Source organism: Colias eurytheme, chromosome 11, assembly GCF_061535395.1.
Source record: "Colias eurytheme isolate Ceu_HAF_F1 chromosome 11, ilColEury1 Martin Lab GWU primary, whole genome shotgun sequence".
NCBI lineage: Eukaryota > Metazoa > Arthropoda > Insecta > Lepidoptera > Pieridae > Colias > Colias eurytheme.
The window spans coordinates 648227-670083 of NC_142990.1; the positions used below are offsets into that span (position 1 = coordinate 648227).

Sequence of the window (21857 nt, forward strand, 5' to 3'; positions counted from 1 at the left end):
GTATTTCAGCGTGTACCTACCTACCAACTTACTAATTAAATTATACCTATTAATAATAAAGTAAAATGCACATGATTTTAATAAACCAAGTTTAGATTTTGTTGCCGGCTCTTCTCTGTGCTAAAAATATAAAGAATCAAAACTGCTATTAGAAGAAGCCTCATTGAATAAATCAAGGTTTGGTTTCCAATTTAACACAGTGTACATACGAATTACGAACTATGAATCTGTCTACAACCTTGCCTTAGGTATGTTTACTTCAATAGGTCCTCCTTATATGCCTCCTTATGTGCCTTAGGTATGTTTACTTCAATAGGACTTATCCGCGTCTCGTCCACAGCGTCCAGGCGGGCACGAGCGGTGCGGTGCGCGGTAGGGCGGGGGGCATGGGGCGCGCGCGGCGGCCGGGATGGCGGTGAGCTGCCCCGAGGTGATGTACGGAGCCTACTACCCCTACCTGTACGGCCGCGGCGCCGCCAGATCCTTCCACCACGCGCCGCACTTTCAGTACGATCGGGTGAGTTACTTAACTACGTCATACACTGAGAAAACGTAACGGCTATAAATAATCAAGTTGCTGCTATTTACAACCGAGTAACTTGATCCGGAGGGAGCCTGCAAAGTTTGTTGCTAAAATTATACAAGTCAACTTTGTTAACGTATGTTGGTAATATAAGCCTACTAAGGTGGTCAAAAATACGTATTAAGGGTTTGTTGCTTTTAACCTATTCACTCAGTAAACTTAACAAACCTATTTACTATAGTCAATCGTGTTACTCTTTTAAGAATACCCAACGTGCTCTGTTGTTTTTAGCAAAGTAATTCAGTGATTTCAAATATGTTGCTTTGTAAAACTAGCTAAGTAACACAATAATGTTAATCATATTTATTGGGTAGGGACAGCCAATCTACTTTGTTACTTCTACTCAATAAAAAATTTGTATACGTAGCCAAGTTACTGGGTACTGTCAATCGTGTTCATTGGGTAACTATAACTAAATATACTCTGTTATTTCTAGTCAATTAAGATTGGTATATTTAGCCAAGTTACTTTGAATTCTTAGGCGGGTTTATTAGGTAACCATAGCTAAAATACTTGGTTGCAAGTAATAATTCAAACGACACATATTAAGCTATATATTTTCAGTATAAGCTGACCTGTGAATGTTCGTAAAACCTATACAAGGTGTAAGGGGATATACACATCCGAACAGGGCGTGATGTACTGTTCAGTTTCATCAGTACATCACGCCCTGCTTAGATGTGTACCCCCTTTCTGTTACACCCTGTATACAATGTGAGGTCAGCTCATACTGAAAATATTTATCTAGTTCGATATGTTGTCATTTCTACCATTATTAATGCAGTGGGAAAAATTTTGGCATGTCGGAAAAAAAGCCAATGAAACGTTCATGTAGGAAAACAACACTAATTTTGCCGACACACCAAAAACTTAGAAGAAACTGAAAGAAAATTATGCACATTAATGAAATTAGCTTTATTCAGTACATGATACAATCATTTCAAGTAACATATTATCTACTACTTACACTTAAATACTACTACTTTTAAAAATAGTACACAATTCACAATGTCAAGAAACGATACTGGAGTTCTGTGTTTTAATTTTCACAATAACAGGGTGAAATATAAATCATGAGCAAACTTTTAAGGAATGACTCCAGACTAAACCTGAACAACTTTAATTAGGTATAGGACCAAATCCAACATCGTAAAAAAAATATCAGCTGTTTCATATACAAAAGTAGAATTATCTACTCTGCCAAAATCTACGGAACAGCTGATTTTATTTCGCGATGTTGGAGTTTGTTCTCTAATGAAAGTGGTTTAGGTTTGTTTACATAAAAACAAACAACCATTATGGTAGGTAATTTAAGCAAGTTAATACACCTAAATTGTACTTATAAATGTATTTGATAAGTCAAAAGTTTAGGCAAAAACCATAGAATAAGCTAGGAGAATAAGTAATCTTTTTGATCTAATAATTTTATTACAACCCAACAAGTAAATCCGTCATTTTTTTTAAACATTTGAATTTATTCTCATTGAAACATAATTCACATTCGTCTTCGGGAAAATGATCATAAATGCTAAAACTTAAACATTTTTTGCACCAAAAAAAATTTAAGTACCTACAATAAGCTCTTTACATATTGTTCGTTTTCTATTATAAAATATTCTGGTTGAACCTCGTTACAAATTTGATGTGTAGATATGCAGATATCATATCGGAACTATATCGTACCTACCTTATGTAATTTACATATTAAAGTAATAGGTATATGACAATATGATGCTTGATCAGAAGTAACTTACTAATTCAAATTTATTTTTGGTTTGATTGTGGGGAAGCTTTCAGTGATTTCGGTATATTGTCCTTTGCTTTTCATATCTTTTTCTAGCTGTAAACAAATAAAAAAAAACGTAAGTAAGTATACAAAAGTAATTAAACTAAAGCAGACAAAAAATTCTAAAAAACTTAACTCACCAGAAGATATCCTTTGGGTTTTTTAAGAGCAGCATATTCATTGTATTGAGGTATTGGAGCTATGGTTAACTCTTTTGCAGCAATGAGCCTCGTCTCTGTAGTTTCTTGCCACTTTAGTTCTACGGCTGTCCATGGCTCAGAGGAGTTTTTGAGCCATAATAGTTTGTCTTCTGCATCTTGTTCTTCTATAATAGTTTGATTAAAATTCAAAATGATGATGAAAAATTATTGTTTTTAATGTAAATTTGAATCTGCCTTGTAGGTGCTGAGGCGGCGCTTCAACAGACACGTTCGTTACTCGACTATGATTTGATAGAAATGGCCGACTTTGCAGGCTACGCAGCCAATTCCTTGTTTAATTTTTATCAAGTTACTCGGTCAAAAATAGTATTCGCTCCATTGTTTTAATTGCCGAGCTATGCTTATGTACCAATAGATAAGTTACTTGTTTGTTTTTAAGTAAGAAACACGGTTATATGCTTCATAGCAAGTGATTTAATTTTAGCCAAATAATATTATGTCTAAATTTAAATGATTTACTTGTCATTCAATGATAATGTAAGCTTGTTTATTTTTAACCGAACTCTGTGTAAATAGTAGCCAACTATAGTTAAGTCTAAAAATAAATAACTTACTTATCATTAAATAATAACGTAAGCTTGTCTATTTTGAACCTAATTCGGTAAAGGTAATATTGACCGAGTCGTTAATTTTGAAATAAATAAGTACTTTTTTAATAATAGCTAAGAATATTTAGCAATACTTGCTTGTATAATACTAGCAAAGCTTTAATGCACATTTTAAATATGTCTTGATTGAATGCAGCAGAATAATTTTTAACCGTGCTAAATTGGTACTTTGCTAAAGCAAAATTTTCTCAGTGTATATTGTTACTATAATCTATTTTGTCCTATCTTCTCTTATTGAACCTTATTGTCCATGTGTCTTCAAGTTTTAAATTTGAGAAATCTAGATTTACCATAAAAACTTTTGAACTAAGTATAAACCTAAAAGATTAGGTATATACTTAGTTCAAAAGTTTAAATGTTGGTCCATGTTAAAGTATGGAAATGCCAAAGACATTTCTGTTAAGTATATTCTGTGACCAAAGTCAGGAAACTTAACTGAAAAGAAATGCCTGATCAATGAAAAAGCGTCCAATTATGACTGAAGAATGTTCGCAAATTACATCTGATGCAGTTGATTACATCTTTTCTTTACTCAAATAACTGGAAATATTTGTCAACAACATGTTATCACACTTGTCGATATTTCGTTACAAATATAACCAACACACAGAAACATCTTAATCGATCAGCATATTTTATTAACGTTTAACCAAATTCCGTAAATACCGTTACATTACCAAGTGTTATATCGCGCGTAGTGGAAACAATTAAGAAATTTATACCTTCATACTAAAACACGCGAATTCCGACCGTGATATACTGATCGTGTGAAACTATGTGTTAAAATGTATTGATAGTCTGCGAGACAAAACGTTAAATAGCACATGTAAACGCGCAAACAATTTCTATATTTGCATAATAATTTGCATATGTGATACATCACTAATTCGTGTACAAGAACTGTTTAATAAATCTATGTTACGTTAAAATAGACCATTTTATGATTTTATACAAAGTATGTTGAGCCCTAATTAAATTACGGAGATTGAAGTGATAATGTTACAATTTTTATCTTGATCAATTTTAAATAAGATAAATGATATGAATGTGTAGTATGTATATTTTATTTTATTATTAGGGCCTAGTAGTGTGCTAGGAGCAATTAAACCGAATTAATGGACGAATATAAACTTGTTAGTTAACGTGTTTTGAAATTTGAACATTCAATCTAAATAAAATACAACTTTCAATTTTCCTTGTTTTGCTTTTTTTCATATGTAGGTATACATACCTTCCTACTTAAATAAATTCAATTTTATAAAAACTGGCTATTAAAACTAATTCACAAATTGCGTACGTAATAATAGTTGTTATGTAGGTACCTATTGTACAGATTTTATAGTATAGGTATTGTTTAGACTTAATAGCTTGTCAAGCATGCATGATTGCATGATGCAACCAGGCTGTTCTGGGTGCAATGAAAAATAAATACTAATTTAAACAATCTCAATACAAGTTACCTACTATTGTTATCTATCCTGACTAATATTATAAAGCTGAAGAGTTTGATTGTTTGTTTGAACGCGCTAATCTCAGGAACTATTGGTACGATTTGACAAATTATCTCGGTGTTAGATAGCCCATTTATCGAGGACCATCTTTTACATGTTACGAGATTAACCAACAATTTAAAAACTATATTATCATCACGTTAAAAACGTAAATACTTGAATATTATCATTATATCGAATAACTACAAGAAAGTGAAAACTAGGTGAGCGGGGTCGCACCTTTGAGACATAAAGATAACAGCTCATTAAAACTGTGATATTTGATACCGAGATCTGGCGATAACCGGCCAGCTGCTAGCGCTAGTAAATATGTATTAGTTTTATTGCTGTACTAACTACTAACTACCCGCTATGGTTTTGCTCGTAATCTAATTAGGAACTTCGGTAATCTTGGAGAAAAGTTAATAATTTTCCTTAGGTAGGTATAATATTTCCTCATGAACTCTACCCATTGGTAATTTTCATAATCATATGAAAACCATGTGAAAACCTGTTGGGTTTTGCAATTATTAAACTATAAAATTGTTTAGATTTTTAATTGCACGCCTCACAAGCGAAGCGTTGAGGTGGGTACTACTGTCACTTCGCGCAAAACATCTGATTTTTCAAACTTAAAATGTCTTTATGTATCATACATTGCACTTGTAAGATAATACATACACACAAATATTAAGAAAAAACACTATTTTTAACGTTCATGATATTTTTGATGTCAGTTTTGTTATTTAAACTAGTTAAAAAACAGTTTAAAAAAGTTCTGTCTTGGACGTCCGTGTGTCTGTATGTGCGGATCCTTTTTCTTGTTAACACGATAGCGACCGAAATACTTTACTAATCGAGTCTTTTTTTCTCTCTTACGCTTGAGTATGCTCAGGAATAGAACCCTTTCATTTTTCAGGGTCTGATTCGATGTGGTTTAATTGTTATTAAATAAACAAAAATAATAATTAATAAATATTTATTAAAAAAAAATTATGAGGCGTGCACTTTTGGATTTTCCAAATTATTTTTTACTTACTTACTTGAAGTTAGAACAAATAAACTATATCTACCTACTAGGGAGCCGATAGTCCTGTAATCCTGTTAAAATTTTCATTATTATTTTGTTCTTAGTTCCTAATTGATAACTCGAAGGTATACATCCAACATGAAGCATTATAATTACCATAATTTTACGATTAATAATAACAATAAATTTAGATCTAAAATATGTGTGATTGAAAATAAATGCAGGTTAGTGTAATTTGATCTTGGCGCCAACAAGTGGCGGCGATTCAACGGAGATGTCTTGTGTCATATAATTAATTAATTAATTATTAGATAAATTGTATGTTGTAAAAGTGTTCATTTAATATGCATATTTTTTATTAATTCTTAACTTGTTCATTATGTGATGTTGAATCATGTGATGCTAACGGTATTTTTATTATATGTTATTAACAGTAACTATTTTAAACGTTTTCATGGCAATCCTATGGTAATAAAAATCAATTTCCGAATATTGTCACATAGAATGGTTAAAATTAATTGTATTCTTACATCAATGTTTAACAATACCTTCTAAAAAAGCAAATAATTATTTAAATAATATTGTTTATTTATAAAAGCTTTTAAATTGTATGTTATATATCTGTTAATTGCAATAATTATGTACCTAATAATGGCATAACGACATGAATTATCCATGTTTAAATAAATACTGCATTGCATCTACAATTACATGGAATGGTTGATTTTATTCAACGGTAAGGTTCTCTTGAGAAATCAAAGAAGTTGTTAACTTGTCACTATTTATTAATATTTTATGAAGATGACGGTCCTTGGGTGTAGGGTTGACAAAAATATATTTTATTATTTTTTTGCATTGCATGCTAATGCGTCTTTATTTGTCTATTGATAAATAAAATAATAGTTACAGTCAATCGTTATAGAATATAGAAGAAATAAAGATTAACGCGTGAAATATAATAGGTACCTAGTCCATACTCAAATAAACCACACCTACCACATAAAATAAAACATGCATAATTGAACAAATTCAGGTAAGTGGTATCTTTCAATCACAGAAAACTTTATAAAAATAATGGAATTCGGTTTTAATAAAATTAGTCTTTAATCCCCATATCTATCCACTGATTACATTAACTGTCAGTTTTTATGGTCAAGTGGCAACCCTAAAATCACAGCAGCAATCAAGTGACACAAGAATGTGTATCGATATGTGATTGAGGAAACCGTGACTTTTTGTTGTATTTGCTCTTGCGCAACTGTTCCTTGACAATGTAATACAATGTGGATACAATTTAACATAGTGTGGATCGTTTCTCGGGTTGGTCTCTTTTATTCCCTAAATTTAGTATTTTTTTTTATAAACCTCAAAGAACCTTGGTGAAAACTAAATCTATCTAATCGAGAATCAAATTCTCTGCAGTGATTTCCAGTGAACATCACATTAACCTAAAACTGCTGATTTTTCAAACCAAAAGAAAAACTTCTATCTACTGTAGTTACGGATAAATTCCACGAATAAAACGTTAATAATATTGTATAGATTTTTCAAAAAGTAGGTAATAATAAGAAGGAATATAATTATTGTACGCACATCCACTTTTCTTAAGTTTTTGCTGAATATCAAAATCTTATATTAGTGTAGGTACATTAATAGCTCTATCTATTAATATTGCTTTTAAAAATTACCAATATCCACTAAGCGTATATAATATTAATTCATGAATTACATAAGTCGTGGGAATTCAATCTGACAGTAGATACGCGTATTTATTTTTTTCCTACTAAGTGCTGATTGCGCGTCATTTATATGTGCGTTTGTAATTTTTTTCCAAGATAAATAAATAACTGCATAAAAACAAGTTCATAAAAACATTGCCTTAAATGTATTTAAGTAGCTATAATTTTTAAACTGGTTACTACGCGTGATATTGTTTGCATTAATTATTAATAAATACTGGAGTTTTGCTCAAGATTTTATCTCCATTTTATTTCGTTCATCTTCAAGATAAACCTTTGATTAAAATCGTTCTATGTATTAAAATAAATACTTTCAATTCATGTTTTTAATCATAACACTTTTAGTTTCAGTATATTATGTATCAATATTAGTGTTAAGTTCAATTAGTTGTAGTAGCTTCCACTCTTCGAGATTTTCCAAAATAGGTAATTGTTTGTAAGATTTTTTTTTCAATTCCCGCTTCTGTTTATGTTACTCTAATCTTTTATGTATTGTATTAAGAAATAATTATTAAACTTGTTTGTTTACAATATGCTGTGAATCACAATAAATCATTTTCAATTTGAATTTGAACACAATAGTAAAACACGCGTCAAACGAAAACCGAGAGAACAACCCAGTAATACCTACATTACATTATCTTACCTTTACATTGAGAAACATCATCGAACAAAAAGAACACGACAATATTGTAATTCACTAATTGAATTAGTAAGTACTTACATTACCCGTTGATTAGCGCAGTTCTCAGGGATTATTCCACTCATTGTTGTTTTTGCATCCAACTGCATTAATCTCATTGAATAATAAACATTACGACGAAATTACAAATTGCAAACCGCCTCCCAAGTCCCAATAAACAGTTTTGTAATTTATAAACAGTATTGTAATTTATAAATAAGAAAGATCGCGTTTGTGTTGTCGCCTGAATAATTGTAAAAACAAAATATTAATCTTATAAGTTATAACAAGAAACGTTGCAAAGTGCAAACACTACAGTAATTGCAAAGAATAGAGTAATTTCAATACCTAATGACAAATTTATACGTAGCTGGGGATTACCTATTGATGTTATACCTATTAGAGACAGCTTTATGTATTTCTTAGATTGTTATAGGAAATCTTAAATTCTTCTCTAGATTCAAAGTTCTTTCGTTCTTCGATTGCTTTGCCTGAAATTGCGTGCTAATTAAAATGTAGGTATATGAACAAAAATTCCTGTCTAATAGTTGTTCCAAACAGACCAGGGGAGCATAAGTTTTAGCTACCCACAATAGCATAAGATTTCTCACTTTAACATTGATTTAAAACGTCTGTTCGGTCTAAAGATCATCTTACAACGTCCAATAAATGTGTTATCCTCTCTAGTTGAACGTGCAAAGCGCGAGCAATGAGTACAGCGCGGTGGGCGGCGCAGCGCTCAGCTCGGGCTCGGCGTCGTCCGGCGCGCAGTCGCCCGGCTCCCCGCCGCACGCGCACGGGTTGCCGCACCACGCGCATGGGGTCCCGCACCATGCACATCATGCGCACGCGCATGCACCCCACCACTCGCCCCGTTTGCGGACTAAGGAGGAGGACCTGTCCGCGCATGGACGGACCAGTGCTGATGGTAAGCTGTCCATGTATTGTATAAAATATAAATTGTTGCAGGAACGTCTACTTATTGACTGAAGATGAGCTCTGCGTTTTTAAAGTGTGTTATGGTTCATTTGTTGACGGTTTGGCAACGTCGCCAATTTGAATAAGTCCTAAAACTGCTGTGTCATGGAGTAGGAGCCATTGAATATCTTAGTATTGACATAACTCGATAAAGTGAACTTCCTTTATTGAATGGTATTGTAATTTGAAGTTGTTTATGAAAATGAAAATGAAAAATATATTTATTTCATACACACAATTTTCAAATACAGAAAGTGGATGAGTCCTCCTAGTAAGTTTACAAAAACCGTTTAAGATATTTCTATAAGATGTTCCATAATGTATTTTTCGTTCAAATAAATGTTGTAATAATTTACATCGTAATTCACTCATATTCATATATAAAAGTTAAAACGCAGAAAAAGAAGCTATTCAAATGTCATGTTGTTTTGAGTACTGTGTAACGATGTTATTAAATAATTCTATGTCTTTATTACTTATACATTACCATAATATTATGTAAATAAAAAGTATTTTATTTATATTCTGTACTAGCATGATGTGTCATGCTTGTTAAGATATTGTTATACATGTTAGGTAGCGTGGAGTGTCCCTATAAATAAAACAGAAAAAGTAGAATAAATTTGCCTTCCCACTGAAGTAACATAGTCAGTAGCCTAGCGGTGTGCTAGCGGTTCAATTTCTTCTTTGCCACAACGCGTCGTGGTCGCATAGCCGGTCTGTCACGGCATGAATTTAGCCATGTGCTCTTTCTATGATTGGCACAATTATCTTTTCATAAGAACCATTACACAAATTTCGCGATGCGGATCTTTTTTATGACTACGACACGTTGTGAGCTATTTTTATGAGCCATAGGGTTGACTTGGGTTTGACTACGTTCTCGCCTGCTGGTAAGCGATGTGGTCTAAGATATTTTCACTTTACGCTAATTCTTCTTTTGATAAGTTAGCTACTATTATGTATTCTGTGACGGTATTTAAGCATATCATAATATTGTATGTATTCTATATAGCATTAATTATGTTACGCTCTATGTATAATATATTCTCATGTATTATAATTATGAAGACGTATAAATGTGAATGTTGCGCAGGCGGCGGCTCGTCCGAGTCGGAGGGCGAGTGCGGCGCGGGCGGGCGGGCGCGCGCGCAGTACGTCAGCGCGAACTGCGTCGTGTTCACGCACTACTCGGGCGACGTGGCCGCCGTCGTGGACGAGCACTTCGCCAGGGCGCTGTCCATTGACAAGCCGAAGGGTGAGTGCCAATCGTAATTCTTTCCTTCGTTCCAGCCTTTCAGGACGTGCACTGCTAGAGATATAGTCTAAGATCCCACAGCAGGATTTGTACGTTCATAGATTTTTTGCTAAAAGCAAAATTTTATGTGTATTTATAATTAGGAGAATATAGTATATCTAGGTTGCCAGTCAAAATTTGGCCGCAAGCATTTTTAATTAAATTACATTTAGCAAATGAAATTTTGGTTTTCGCAAAAAATCGATGAACGCACTAATCCTGCTGTCGGATCTCGTACTAATAGGCTTCCTCCAAATTTCCTTGAAACATACCTACATAAAAATGTCATCTCTTATAATTTGAAATTTGAGATCAGAAGATTGTATCACGTAATTTGCAGTAATTATATTAGTCCGCAAGATATAGAATATTACGGTTTATGCTACCATTAAAGACTGACGAGTGTCGAGGCACAATATGTTGTACAATGACGATACAAACTTAGCAACTTAGTGATGTGACTTTTCAAGAAAAATCAATGCTATAATATCATAGCAATATCTCAGCAAAAACTGCACAATTCGTGGTATATGAAGAAGGGAGAGGTTCGCGCGAACCGATTGATCGAGTTATGTTTATTACATGAGCGAGTATTGTAACAGTTTTTATGATTCGCTTCTCCGTAACGCGATGAAAACTGACACCTGCATGTACCTGTAATGTGATCACGCGTCACCACTGGATGTTTCTTTTTGTTGGTAGGCTGAGCTGATAGCAATTAGCCGCTAATCGCCTTAGACTGGGAGAATTAGACGGGCACAGGTTTTTCTGGAATATTTTGGACATTGATGTGTCTTTCGCGGTGATGATATTGGAAGACTGAGGTTGATAGCAATTAGTCGCTTATTCGAAATGATAGAACTACTGGACCAGGAGGACGCTGCTGACGCTGTGGAGTGTACCATCCTATTCTGCCTGATTTGGTTCACCAAATCAGGCAGAATAGGATGGTTCACGTTCAGAATAGGATGCTTCACGTTCACGTGAAGCATTTACCCGCTTGCTAATCTTAGAACTTAATAACTGGGACAAAATAAGACACATCTAAAGTGTTTTCCAGCTGTCTTGAACAAATGCTTAGACGTTTTTCTTTTGTGAAGGGATCGGTCCGTAGCAGTGGCTCTAATCTCTGGGTGTTAGAATTATTTACATCGCTTGAAAGTTTCTAGTCCATTTGGATATTTCTAGCGTCGATTGTACTTTTTGCGCGGGATCCTTGCGGGATTCATGCGTATGTACATATTTACCTGTTTACACCTTATATTGGGAGATATTCCAGTTACAGAACACCCTTTATTTTAGACTGAGACTAAACTTTCAACACATTTAAAAGCGTTTAGTAAAAAGCTGTTTCATTGACGCTACAAACTTTATTTATTTCTGTAGATAGGTGCTTGATAACCGGTCGATTTGCAAACATCTTGTTAAAGCGGCGATGCGGCGTCCACGCTGATCTTTAATTGGTGAATCTTGCATATCAGCATCTATCTCACACGCTTTACATTGCTGCTTATGTTACCTTTTAGAAGTCAAGTGCATTCACTGTTATATAAAACCAGCAATGTATGTTTTGTGATGAGGAAATGTCGCGTGTTTGTCTCCGTAGTAAAGCAGGTTTAGCATTTCATACATAAATTATTGTTAGTACTTGTACTGTGACTTACCGTGAGTGAAGTACTGCTACTGAATCACATTAAAAGCAGTTGAATATTTATATCTATGGCACATGAATTTTTAAACGTTATAAAGTATGCGAAGAAAGAACTAGAGTAAGTTTTATTTGTGTAAAACATGAAACAGTGGATAGGGAACTGCAGTATCGCTTTCATTTTCTCAAAATTTAAATACTAGGTACCTACAAGATTGTTATTTTAGTAGGTATTTCAGATGAATGTCATAAAATTCGTCTATAAAATGGGTTAAGTACATAAAAATTAAGAAAATGCAGACTTTTCTTTATAAGTTAAATAGGTATTTTTTAAAACCTATAAAAAATATACACAATTTAACTTAAAATTACCATAAATCACGTAATCTACTCTTTTTTTGTTTCAATATATTTTTTTCCTATAACTACCAGGGTCGCAGCCCGGGTGGGAAGGTTGTCCATAAAATAAATATAACGAACAGGTATTCTTATACCTTGTGAATAATGTGCAGTTGCGTAATGCAGATCAATTAGAGCAGCATTTATATCTTCCGTATATGGAAGTTCTGCAAAAACAATAAATTAGAAACGGCAAACGTAATTAACAATAAATACGTTGATTTTAAGATAATGTAGGCTTGTGCTGGGATATTTATTCTGCGATTTTTAAAGTGAAACTTTTATTACATGGTCTCAAACTTTTTGGTATGTGTAGCGCATGTCGCGTGACGGTCGAACCGTACGATAATTTATAATCGTACAAATACGATAATTTTGTGCCTAAGTTTCACTTTTACCGTGGTTTCATAAAACCACACAACTTTTTTTTAATTATTAATGTTTATCAACTAAGCATTTAGATGTAGGATACAAGACTTAGGTACATTTGGAGTAGGCTGTCCGACGAAAAAAAGGAAATAGATATTTACATCTTTTGTCTACTCTATTATAGTACATTTATGTCAAAATATCACATGACCAGAGGCGGCTCGCCCTAAGGAGCGCAAATGTACGACAAAAACGAAAACATATACGCGTGTGTTTAAATCTGAACAATATGTGAAAACACCGTGGTTGTGTGGCTGTGATGAAAGCAACAACAGACATTTACGAATGTCTTGTCGCTTTAAGTTATAGATATTTTTGCACACCAAAAAGAAAGACGTAAGTATGTATTTCCTTTAAAAGTAATTTTTTTGATAAATGTACTGCTATACGCCATGTATTTTCAGTGTTTTATTTCAAGTGAACACCCATAAAATTTTGTCACGAGCCGCCTCTGCACATGACATGTATGAATGAATTCATGAATCAACAACCCATTTAAAAAACTATAAAATCGATTTTGTTGCTAAACGTACTGCTTAGTAGGTAAGCAAACTATTACCCAATAAGGTCAGTAAAAAAAGAAGTGGCAGTTGAAATCACTTGCACATAAACTTTGCATACATAATAAGACGTTATATAGTCAGAACATAACAATTATTAGTGTGAAAATCAATGGACCAAACAATACCTATGAATGCTTTATATTTATGGATGTGCAATTCGTATTAACATCTAGAATGCATTTAATATAGATTAACCTCTTCATTATATAAAAAAAAAAACCTACTGATCGATTTAATTTCATGCTTTATTGATATTAATAGATATTGCTTCTGAAAGTACCTATAGCTAGGAGTAAATAAAAACATAGGTAGGTATATAATATTGTAATTTTTTTATTATTTTATTTAACCGATTACAATGAAATTTAGCACACATATAGAGGGTAACTTGGATTAACATAGGATAAGTTTTATCACGGAAATCCCATAGGGACGGGAACTATGCGGGTTTTTCTTTGAAAACGTGGGCGAAGCCCCGGGCGGAAAGCTAGTGTACCCATAATGAAAAAGCATCTTAGATGATATCATTTTATTTGTTACAAAATATTTCTTTAAATTGATCATAACTCAAAATTAAACAATAATAGGTAATCTTTCGATGTGATTTATTATTGTATTTATTAATGAAAGTATTCTCCAAATAATTTGGAAAATCCAAAAGTGTACGCCTCATAATTTTTTTTAATAAATATTTATTAATTATTATTTTTGTTTATTTAATAACAATTAAACCACATCGAATCAGACCCTGAAAAATGAAAGGGTTCTATTCCTGAGCATACTCAAGCGTAAGAGAAAATAAAAGACTCGATTAGTAAAGTATTTCGGTCGCTATCGTGTTAACAAGAAAAAGGATCCGCACATACAGACACACGGACGTCCAAGACAGAACTTTTTTAAACTGTTTTTTAACTAGTTTAAATAACAAAAATGACATCAAAAATATCATGAACGTTAAAAATAGTGTTTTTTCTTAATATGTGTGTGTATGTATTATCTTACAAGTGCAATGTATACCTAATACATAAAGACATTTTAAGTTTGAAAAATCAGATGTTTTGCGCGAAGTGACAGTAGTACCCACCTCAACGCTTCGCATATGAGGCGTGCAATACCAATTTCTTATTAAAGGAAAATAATGATTAGATAATTTTAAATACAATAATTATATACATACTTACTTAATTATTTATTTACGTCACAATTCACAACAAACGGTTTTGAGCTGAATTCGCGTGCAAAAACTAAACGCTTCATAAATTTAATTTCTAGCGATTATAGTCTTTATTCATAAATAAATTAAAACTTAAAATAATGTCTCATTAGCACAAAACCTTGTGATTACTCCTCAATTATTCAATTAACGGTAAACGTTCAGTTCGTCTTGCGATTGTTTTCTGTAATTTGATTAAATAAATAAACAGTTCATTATAGTCACGAAATATATAATTAAACATTATATAAGAATTTATTTATTACGACTGGATCTGTACTTTTTAATTTATGTTAACAATTATGTAAAAACTAGCTTTTCGCCCACGGATTCGGTCGCGTTTTCACAGAAAAACCCTCATAGTTCCCGTTCCCGTGGGATTTCCGGGATAAAATTATTTATCCTATGTGTTTATGCAAGTTACCCTCTATATGTGTGCTATGTTTCATTGTAATCGCGAAAGAGTAACAAACACATACACATCCATTCTCACAAACTTTCGCATTGTAGATATTAGTAGGAAGGAAGGATAGGATAGTAAGAAGTAGGAAGGATATAGGTTGCTGTTGTGTAGGACTCAGTTTTTACACCATAGCTATAGGTACTACTTCTTACGCCTTTTTTTTCCAAGTGGGGAAATCTTGCCTAAGATACCCACGGCTCCCGGGGAAGGAGCCGTGGGTTATGTCGGATTCCTACAGACTAAAACCCCACCGTGTACCAACGTGCTGCTTTAGACGGGATGCGGGTACATATTACTACTTCTTACGCCTACCGCTACTATAAATAATATGAAGAAGGCTAATCTTTAACAAGTCAATAAAAAGTAAAAACAGGGTTGGTTATATTGTCCTCGTGTTCATCGTTAACCTTTATAGTTAACTATAAACGTTAATAAAATTGCCTCGCCTGAGAGATTATAATCAAAAAGATAAGAAATGAAATGGAAAGCCGGTACCTACCTACTACCACAGAATAAAAATACTACTAAGTACATAACTAATAACTATAATAAACGGTTTTTTAAATCAGAACAATGAGCTTGTGTATAATTTTCCTTTTCTATTAAAAGCCTTACAATAAATCATTGTAATAAAAACAGATTTTCATAATAACCAAAAAAGTGCAATTCTAAAGTACAAGATACACTTTAAAGTTCAACTATTCCAATAAAAATACCCTCTCATATATTATCGACTATCACGAAAAGAAATTCCCACAGCTACTTGTTATTCCACTTGTGTATTGCGGTTCTATCCCCAAATAATAAATCCTTCGTCAATCTATCGAAGTATTTAATTAAACGTAAAGTAAGCGATTTCGTCCATCGACCTAAAGAACTAGAAGCGCTAGCTAAATGTCGCACACAGCGGTGTAAAAAGCTGTCGCTATGCCATACTTGCTACGCTCACCTCTCAGTTTGTTCAATGTAACGCTGGTATGTACTTCTTTTAACTAGGTATTTGAAATCAATTTTTATATAATACTAGCGGTCCGCCCCGGCTTCGCCCGTGGTACATATTTACGTTTTCTCTACATAAGAACCATCCTCGTACTTCAAGGAATATAATAAAAAAAGAATTATCGAAATCGGTTCAGCCGTTCTCAAGTTATGCGCTTACCAACACATTTTGGGATTCATTTTTATATTATAGATAATACCTGTAACTACGGGAAAAAATCATAAAACGTTTCTGGTTTCTGAAGTGTATTTTCTGCTTTACTTTATTTCGACGGATCAATATTCGTATTTTTTATTTGTTAAACTTGTAACACTTTCACGATATAACCAATATTATAAATAGAATGTTCAATCGGTAAATTGTATGCAGAAAGAATTAATATTAAATTTTACTCACTTCGGGAAATTTAATACCTAAATGTTTTTTTCTTTCTTTTAAGTGTTTGTTTCTGGAAACTTTTCACATTTTCCATTACATAAAAATAATTATGATTTAAGTATAAAAGATATCCAGTAGGACTTAAATCTTCGTCAGTCCCTAGTGTAGACTTAGGGAGGTGTTTTTTGTAGGGCGGGGCTGGTAATCCAATTTGGGGTTGTACGAGTTATGGCTGCAGTTTTCGTTTATTATTTATTGAGCTTTTTGTTAATAGTAGAAAGAGCTAAAGAGGGGCTAGAAGCGGTAGTCATTAAAACTTGTATAAAAACAAAAATACAAATAGGGCATTTGTATAATGATGTTTATTGTTTACTATAGTTTAATGACTTCACTTTTAATTATTATGATATAATTTTTCCAACATTAATTATCTATTTCATAAGTAACCTTTGATTAAATGACTTATGTTTTGAACTTAATATTTTCGTATTAACTTATTTCACTGTTTAAAGGCTACACTGAAATAACAGTTAACCGTATACAAAAACGATACTTTTCTTGAAAATCCATTAAACAGCACGTATCCCGTTTACAATGTTGCCAGTATAAAAATCGTATTTGAATCCAGCGAACGTTGTGAACGAGGCACGCCGTGTGAATCATTACGTATGTGGAGTGTGGAGTGCGGAGGCCGGTAAAGTCCTGTTCCCGTTTCCGAGTATCGATCGCACCTGGCCCGCCACGCTTGTTCTTCTGGCCGCGCGACCCGTTTGCCTCCCCCGCCGATACTGCGAACCGTCCGCAAAAACACTCACTTCGCGGAATAGCTTCAACGCAACCAACAACCCACTAGATAAATCAGTCTGCCTTAATTAAACTTCGCTTTAATTGCGGGAATAGAGCGCTCCACGGTTCCCGCTGCCCCTTCACCCTCCCCCCGCCCGCCCGCCAGCGCCGCAACCCTTCACTACACAGGTACATTTGCAGCACTTCATTTGGCTGCCCATTGTTCGCTCGATATTGAGTGCTGCAGTGAACTCGCGAATCTAGGCAATGTTTGAGACGAGCGATCGGAATGACGCAACGCGGACCGGTTCTGATTAAAAAGTAGGTCGAATTCGAGGACATATCTGCGATTAGATCGGAAAAAGGGCCACTTAAATGTGCGGCAAAGGAGCCGCGCGGCAAAAACGCTCCATGCTCCATTGGGCTTTGCGGCAATGTGCCGGCAAAAAGGAACGCTGCGGCAGCGCTAATGACGGGCCCTTTCGTGATGCTATTCAGCGCGAATACATTACTAAAACATTACATTTCTTTTGTTGGCCCTTAACAATTTAACAGTATTTCGTTTAGATTCCATGCTTTGATGGCGTTTTCAACGCTGTAATTGGCGATGATGTAAAACACAGCATTCCTAGTACATTTTTTCAGAATATTATTTCGTGTTCTTTAAATAGTTTCTTCCGGCCTTAGTGGTTCACATTTTCAAGATAAATTTAACAACTGATTGTTAGATGTAACTGAAGATAACGTACTCATCATTTGAGATAATTGAAGTGGCTTCAGAAATAAACGCTGGGGCTCTCTTTTAAAACCTCGTTGTACGTGTTTATGAAACAATTGCCACGGAGCATGAAGTGAATTCCGCAGATAAAGATAAAGCAAGAAAACCGAAGTTAATCGAAGAAAAAGTAAAAGAATAGCAGCGGATTGTTTCGTCCGTGGTAAAAATAAACACTATTAGGTATAGAACGAGTTGACACTATAAAGAGTCGAGATAAGAGATCAAAGGCGGGGTTCGGATGGGACAATAAAATAAGGCTGCGTTCCGGGAATGCGAGCCGTGGGAGCTGAGTGCTGACCAGGAAAGACATGCGTGGAAATAAAATTAAAAACGACAATTTACTACGGGAATGTTCGTCAGCGATGATGTAATGATGTGAATAGGAAAGATTATGTTTGTCATTCACTTTTCAGAACGCTATTTTGCCAAACCTTTGTTAGTCTTTCGTTTAAGGACAATGATGAAGCGTTCAGTATTTGTTAAGTTTTTCTTTGAATGTAAATAATAAAGAAAATAAGAATAATGTAACATATCAGTTAATACTTAATGTTGAACAGCCTCATATTGCCTTTTTTATCTATTGTTGACGAATGAAAAAGGCCCGACATTTTCAATACTTCAACAAATCCTTATCTTGAATCTCGTTCTATTCGGAGCTGCCAATATTGATGGATTTCACGATCTAACAGATCAAAGGCGAGCCGCTGAGACAATAACTATGTTCTTGGAACCGCCGTGGGAGCCAGGAAAATTCGGTAGAATATATTTGAATTTCCTATGAAATCGTGTTTGATTTATTTGATCTGGAAAAAAAATTATGGAAGAAATATTTTGATTGCTAATAATTTACATTGGCAAGATTTTTGTATGCATATTTCTATTTTTCACAAGAATTTTTTCCATTTTAATTAGGTCTATTTCTTTGATCTTCAATTATCTGCGTAGGTAGTCATTTAAATCAATTCTTTTGAGTTTCTTATTGACCTACTGCTGGTCTCTGATAAAATCATAAATTTTAAATCACATTATAATAAAATCTATTTTGTGTTCCTGTTTCTTTTATTTGTTTAACATTAACATAATTTTATAAATACTATTTATAAAGTTTTTTCTACGTTTCTAATGCAAAGTAATGATTTAGAAACGTAGTATTTATAGTAACTTACCTTCCACTTACACCAGTATATCATCAATTTATTCTTGCTTCATGAAATTCATATAATATACCTTATATTTGTACAGAAGCGGTCCCGATGGCATCCCGCAACCTGCCGGCATCCTTCTTCAACGCAGCCGCGTCCGGACCCTCGTGTGCCGGACTCGACCTCTACGACTATGACCCCTGGCATCAGCATTATGCTGGGTTAGTAAACGTTATCATAGAAATTAAAAAATTTAATGGATTAATTTGAACGCGAAATGTCGATTGTGTCTACATTGTGATTTTTTTATTTAGGTATCTATTCATTTAAATTCGTAAATTAATTCAACATTTTCATTGATTTTGAAGTCGTTTTCTATAATGGATTGTGTTGACCGACTATGGGCGAGGCCACAACACTACGTTGCGGCGTCGCGTCGCAAAAATTTCATCGGATAGGTACGACATCGAACGAAAAGACGCTAACCAACGTTTCAGTTTCTAGTGAGACATGGATTTACATAGATTATATATTTACGATAGATTACGATAGATTTTTACGACGCGACGCCGCAACGCAGTGTTGTGGCCTCGCCCTTTTGGTTTCATTTAGGTTAAATCATAAATGTTAATACAGTAGCACCTCTATAAGTCGAATATCAAGGGAGACGCCAAAAAATTCGAGTTATAGAGTTTTCAACTTATGGAGGATTTCGACTTAGGCGGATTTTGATTCGACATACAGAGTTTGAGGTTTATTCTTATAAATTTTGAGTTAGAGAGGTAAAGTACATTAAAATTCAACTTGCAGAGGTGACGAACATGTTTTTATTTATTATAAATCAACATTATTTCAAATCATTTTAAAATAAAAAATATGGCATTAAAAAAGTCAGTATTTTTTTTGCTTTAGATAATTTGGTTGTTCTCTAGCATTATCTAATCTATAAAGAACAGAAAATTCTTCTTCTTCAGAGATACTGGTTTGCTCTATAAAATTTCGTAAGGTATTCAATGCGGTTCTTGCCTCTTTGATGGAAACGCATGGAGCGCATGTACTATTCACGTCTTCTATGTCATCTTAATCATTAGTATCGGTTTTCTGAGCTACTGAATCGATAATTTCGTCATCAGATACCTACTTAATGCAAACACGTGTTTACGTGAGTCATAAATTTATTATCGTATACTCCTAAAATATTTTCTAAGAAACAATATAGTGTACTGCACTGTCGGCAAATTGTTAAAGTCCAAATGATCAAGTTATAAAGATTGTAAAATAAAATGTTGCCATGTTCGAGATACAGAGGTCAAATTTAATTTTTCGAGTTATAGAGTGAAAATATGTACCAAAATGGCTTGGAGGGACTCGGTGATTATTTCGACTAACAGAGGGCCGAGATTTCAAGTTACGGAGGTTTTCGGGTTTGAAGGGAAGGGAACAAGACATTTTTTCGAGATTTGGAGGTTTTTGACTTATCGAGGTTCGACTTAACGAGGTGCTACTGTATTATTTAATTTGATTATTTTGCTTATAAAGTGTTCTGGATATGATATTATTGATTGTAAATGGAACTAAGACTTGAAATAAATAAATAAGAATGTGTCGTGTGCAGGTACGGGCACGCGGCGCACAGACACGCGGCGGAGTACCACGCGGCGGCCGCGCACCACAACATGGCGGCGGCGGGCTACGGCGGCCTGCTGCTGGGCCGCGGCTCGCTGTCGCAGTACAAGCCCGTGGAGTGGGGCCACGCGCACCACGCGCAGCTCGACCCCGCCGCCTGCTCGCCCTACTCCTACCCGCCGCCAGGTACGTGCCGCTCTATGCTCCCTGCAGCCGCTGCGCTCCTGGTATCCGTGGCTCAGGAAAAAGAGCGTGTGTGCAGAGCAAACGTGTCAGAATTGAAACTTTGGCATGATTCAAAGATCAAAGTCGTCGCCTTACACCATGACGTGACGGTATTGCCAGGACGCCACCTTGAAATTTTACTTTAACACCTAAAAAGTTTTACTCCAAAAAAAAAATGAAATTGAAAAAAATATAACGAGTGTACCTTGTACTGCTGTGCGCTTCAGGTACACATTATGTATTGAAGTAGGCACAACTTCTGAATCAAGTGCTTCTGCTCCTACCATCAGAGCTTTGCTCTGTACATTATTCCTGCTTCCAAGTATAAGTGCTGTTCTCAGTACTCCTCTACCTGTCGCCAGGAGCAAACGGTTTACAAAGGCTACTTCTGAATCAAGCAGAAATGGTTCCGTCATCAGGGTTTTCCGTAACATTAATATTTTAATCATATTGAAAGACGTATACCTAAAGCAAATTGCTCCGGGGTACCACCTTAAACACATTATTCTGACACCGACTTATCCATCAACATATTCGTCATTCTTACGTTTATACATTTCGGCGATTCATTCTACACAGATTTTCATAAGAGCCAGTTTATATAAGTTTCTTCAATAGATAAACGCATATAATCCGTATGTCACAGCCAAACAGCGGCGTATAATCAGGTATAATTGCGTGGTCAGGCGAACCGCGGAGGTAATTCCATAGCATTCCTGCCGCGACCCGCCAGCCCGCTTTTTGCCTACATTCCGCTGAATCTCATTCAACCGCCACTACTACTCTTTTCATA

At 34.5% G+C, this 21857-nt stretch overlaps 1 protein-coding gene across 2 annotated transcripts in view; it reads left to right on the plus strand.

Annotated features, from left to right (window-relative positions):
• The window catches only part of vg (transcription factor vestigial), a 52553-nt gene that overhangs the window by 11889 nt on the left and 18807 nt on the right, over positions 1-21857 (plus strand). For both annotated transcript variants that reach the window (XM_090107417.1, XM_090107418.1), the window contains exons 2-6: positions 341-517; positions 8827-9067; positions 10214-10375; positions 19314-19434; positions 20829-21025. In XM_090107417.1, the coding sequence (XP_089963543.1) occupies positions 410-517; positions 8827-9067; positions 10214-10375; positions 19314-19434; positions 20829-21025 (829 nt within the window). In that variant the 5' untranslated portion in view covers positions 341-409. The remainder of the gene's footprint in view (positions 1-340; positions 518-8826; positions 9068-10213; positions 10376-19313; positions 19435-20828; positions 21026-21857) is intronic.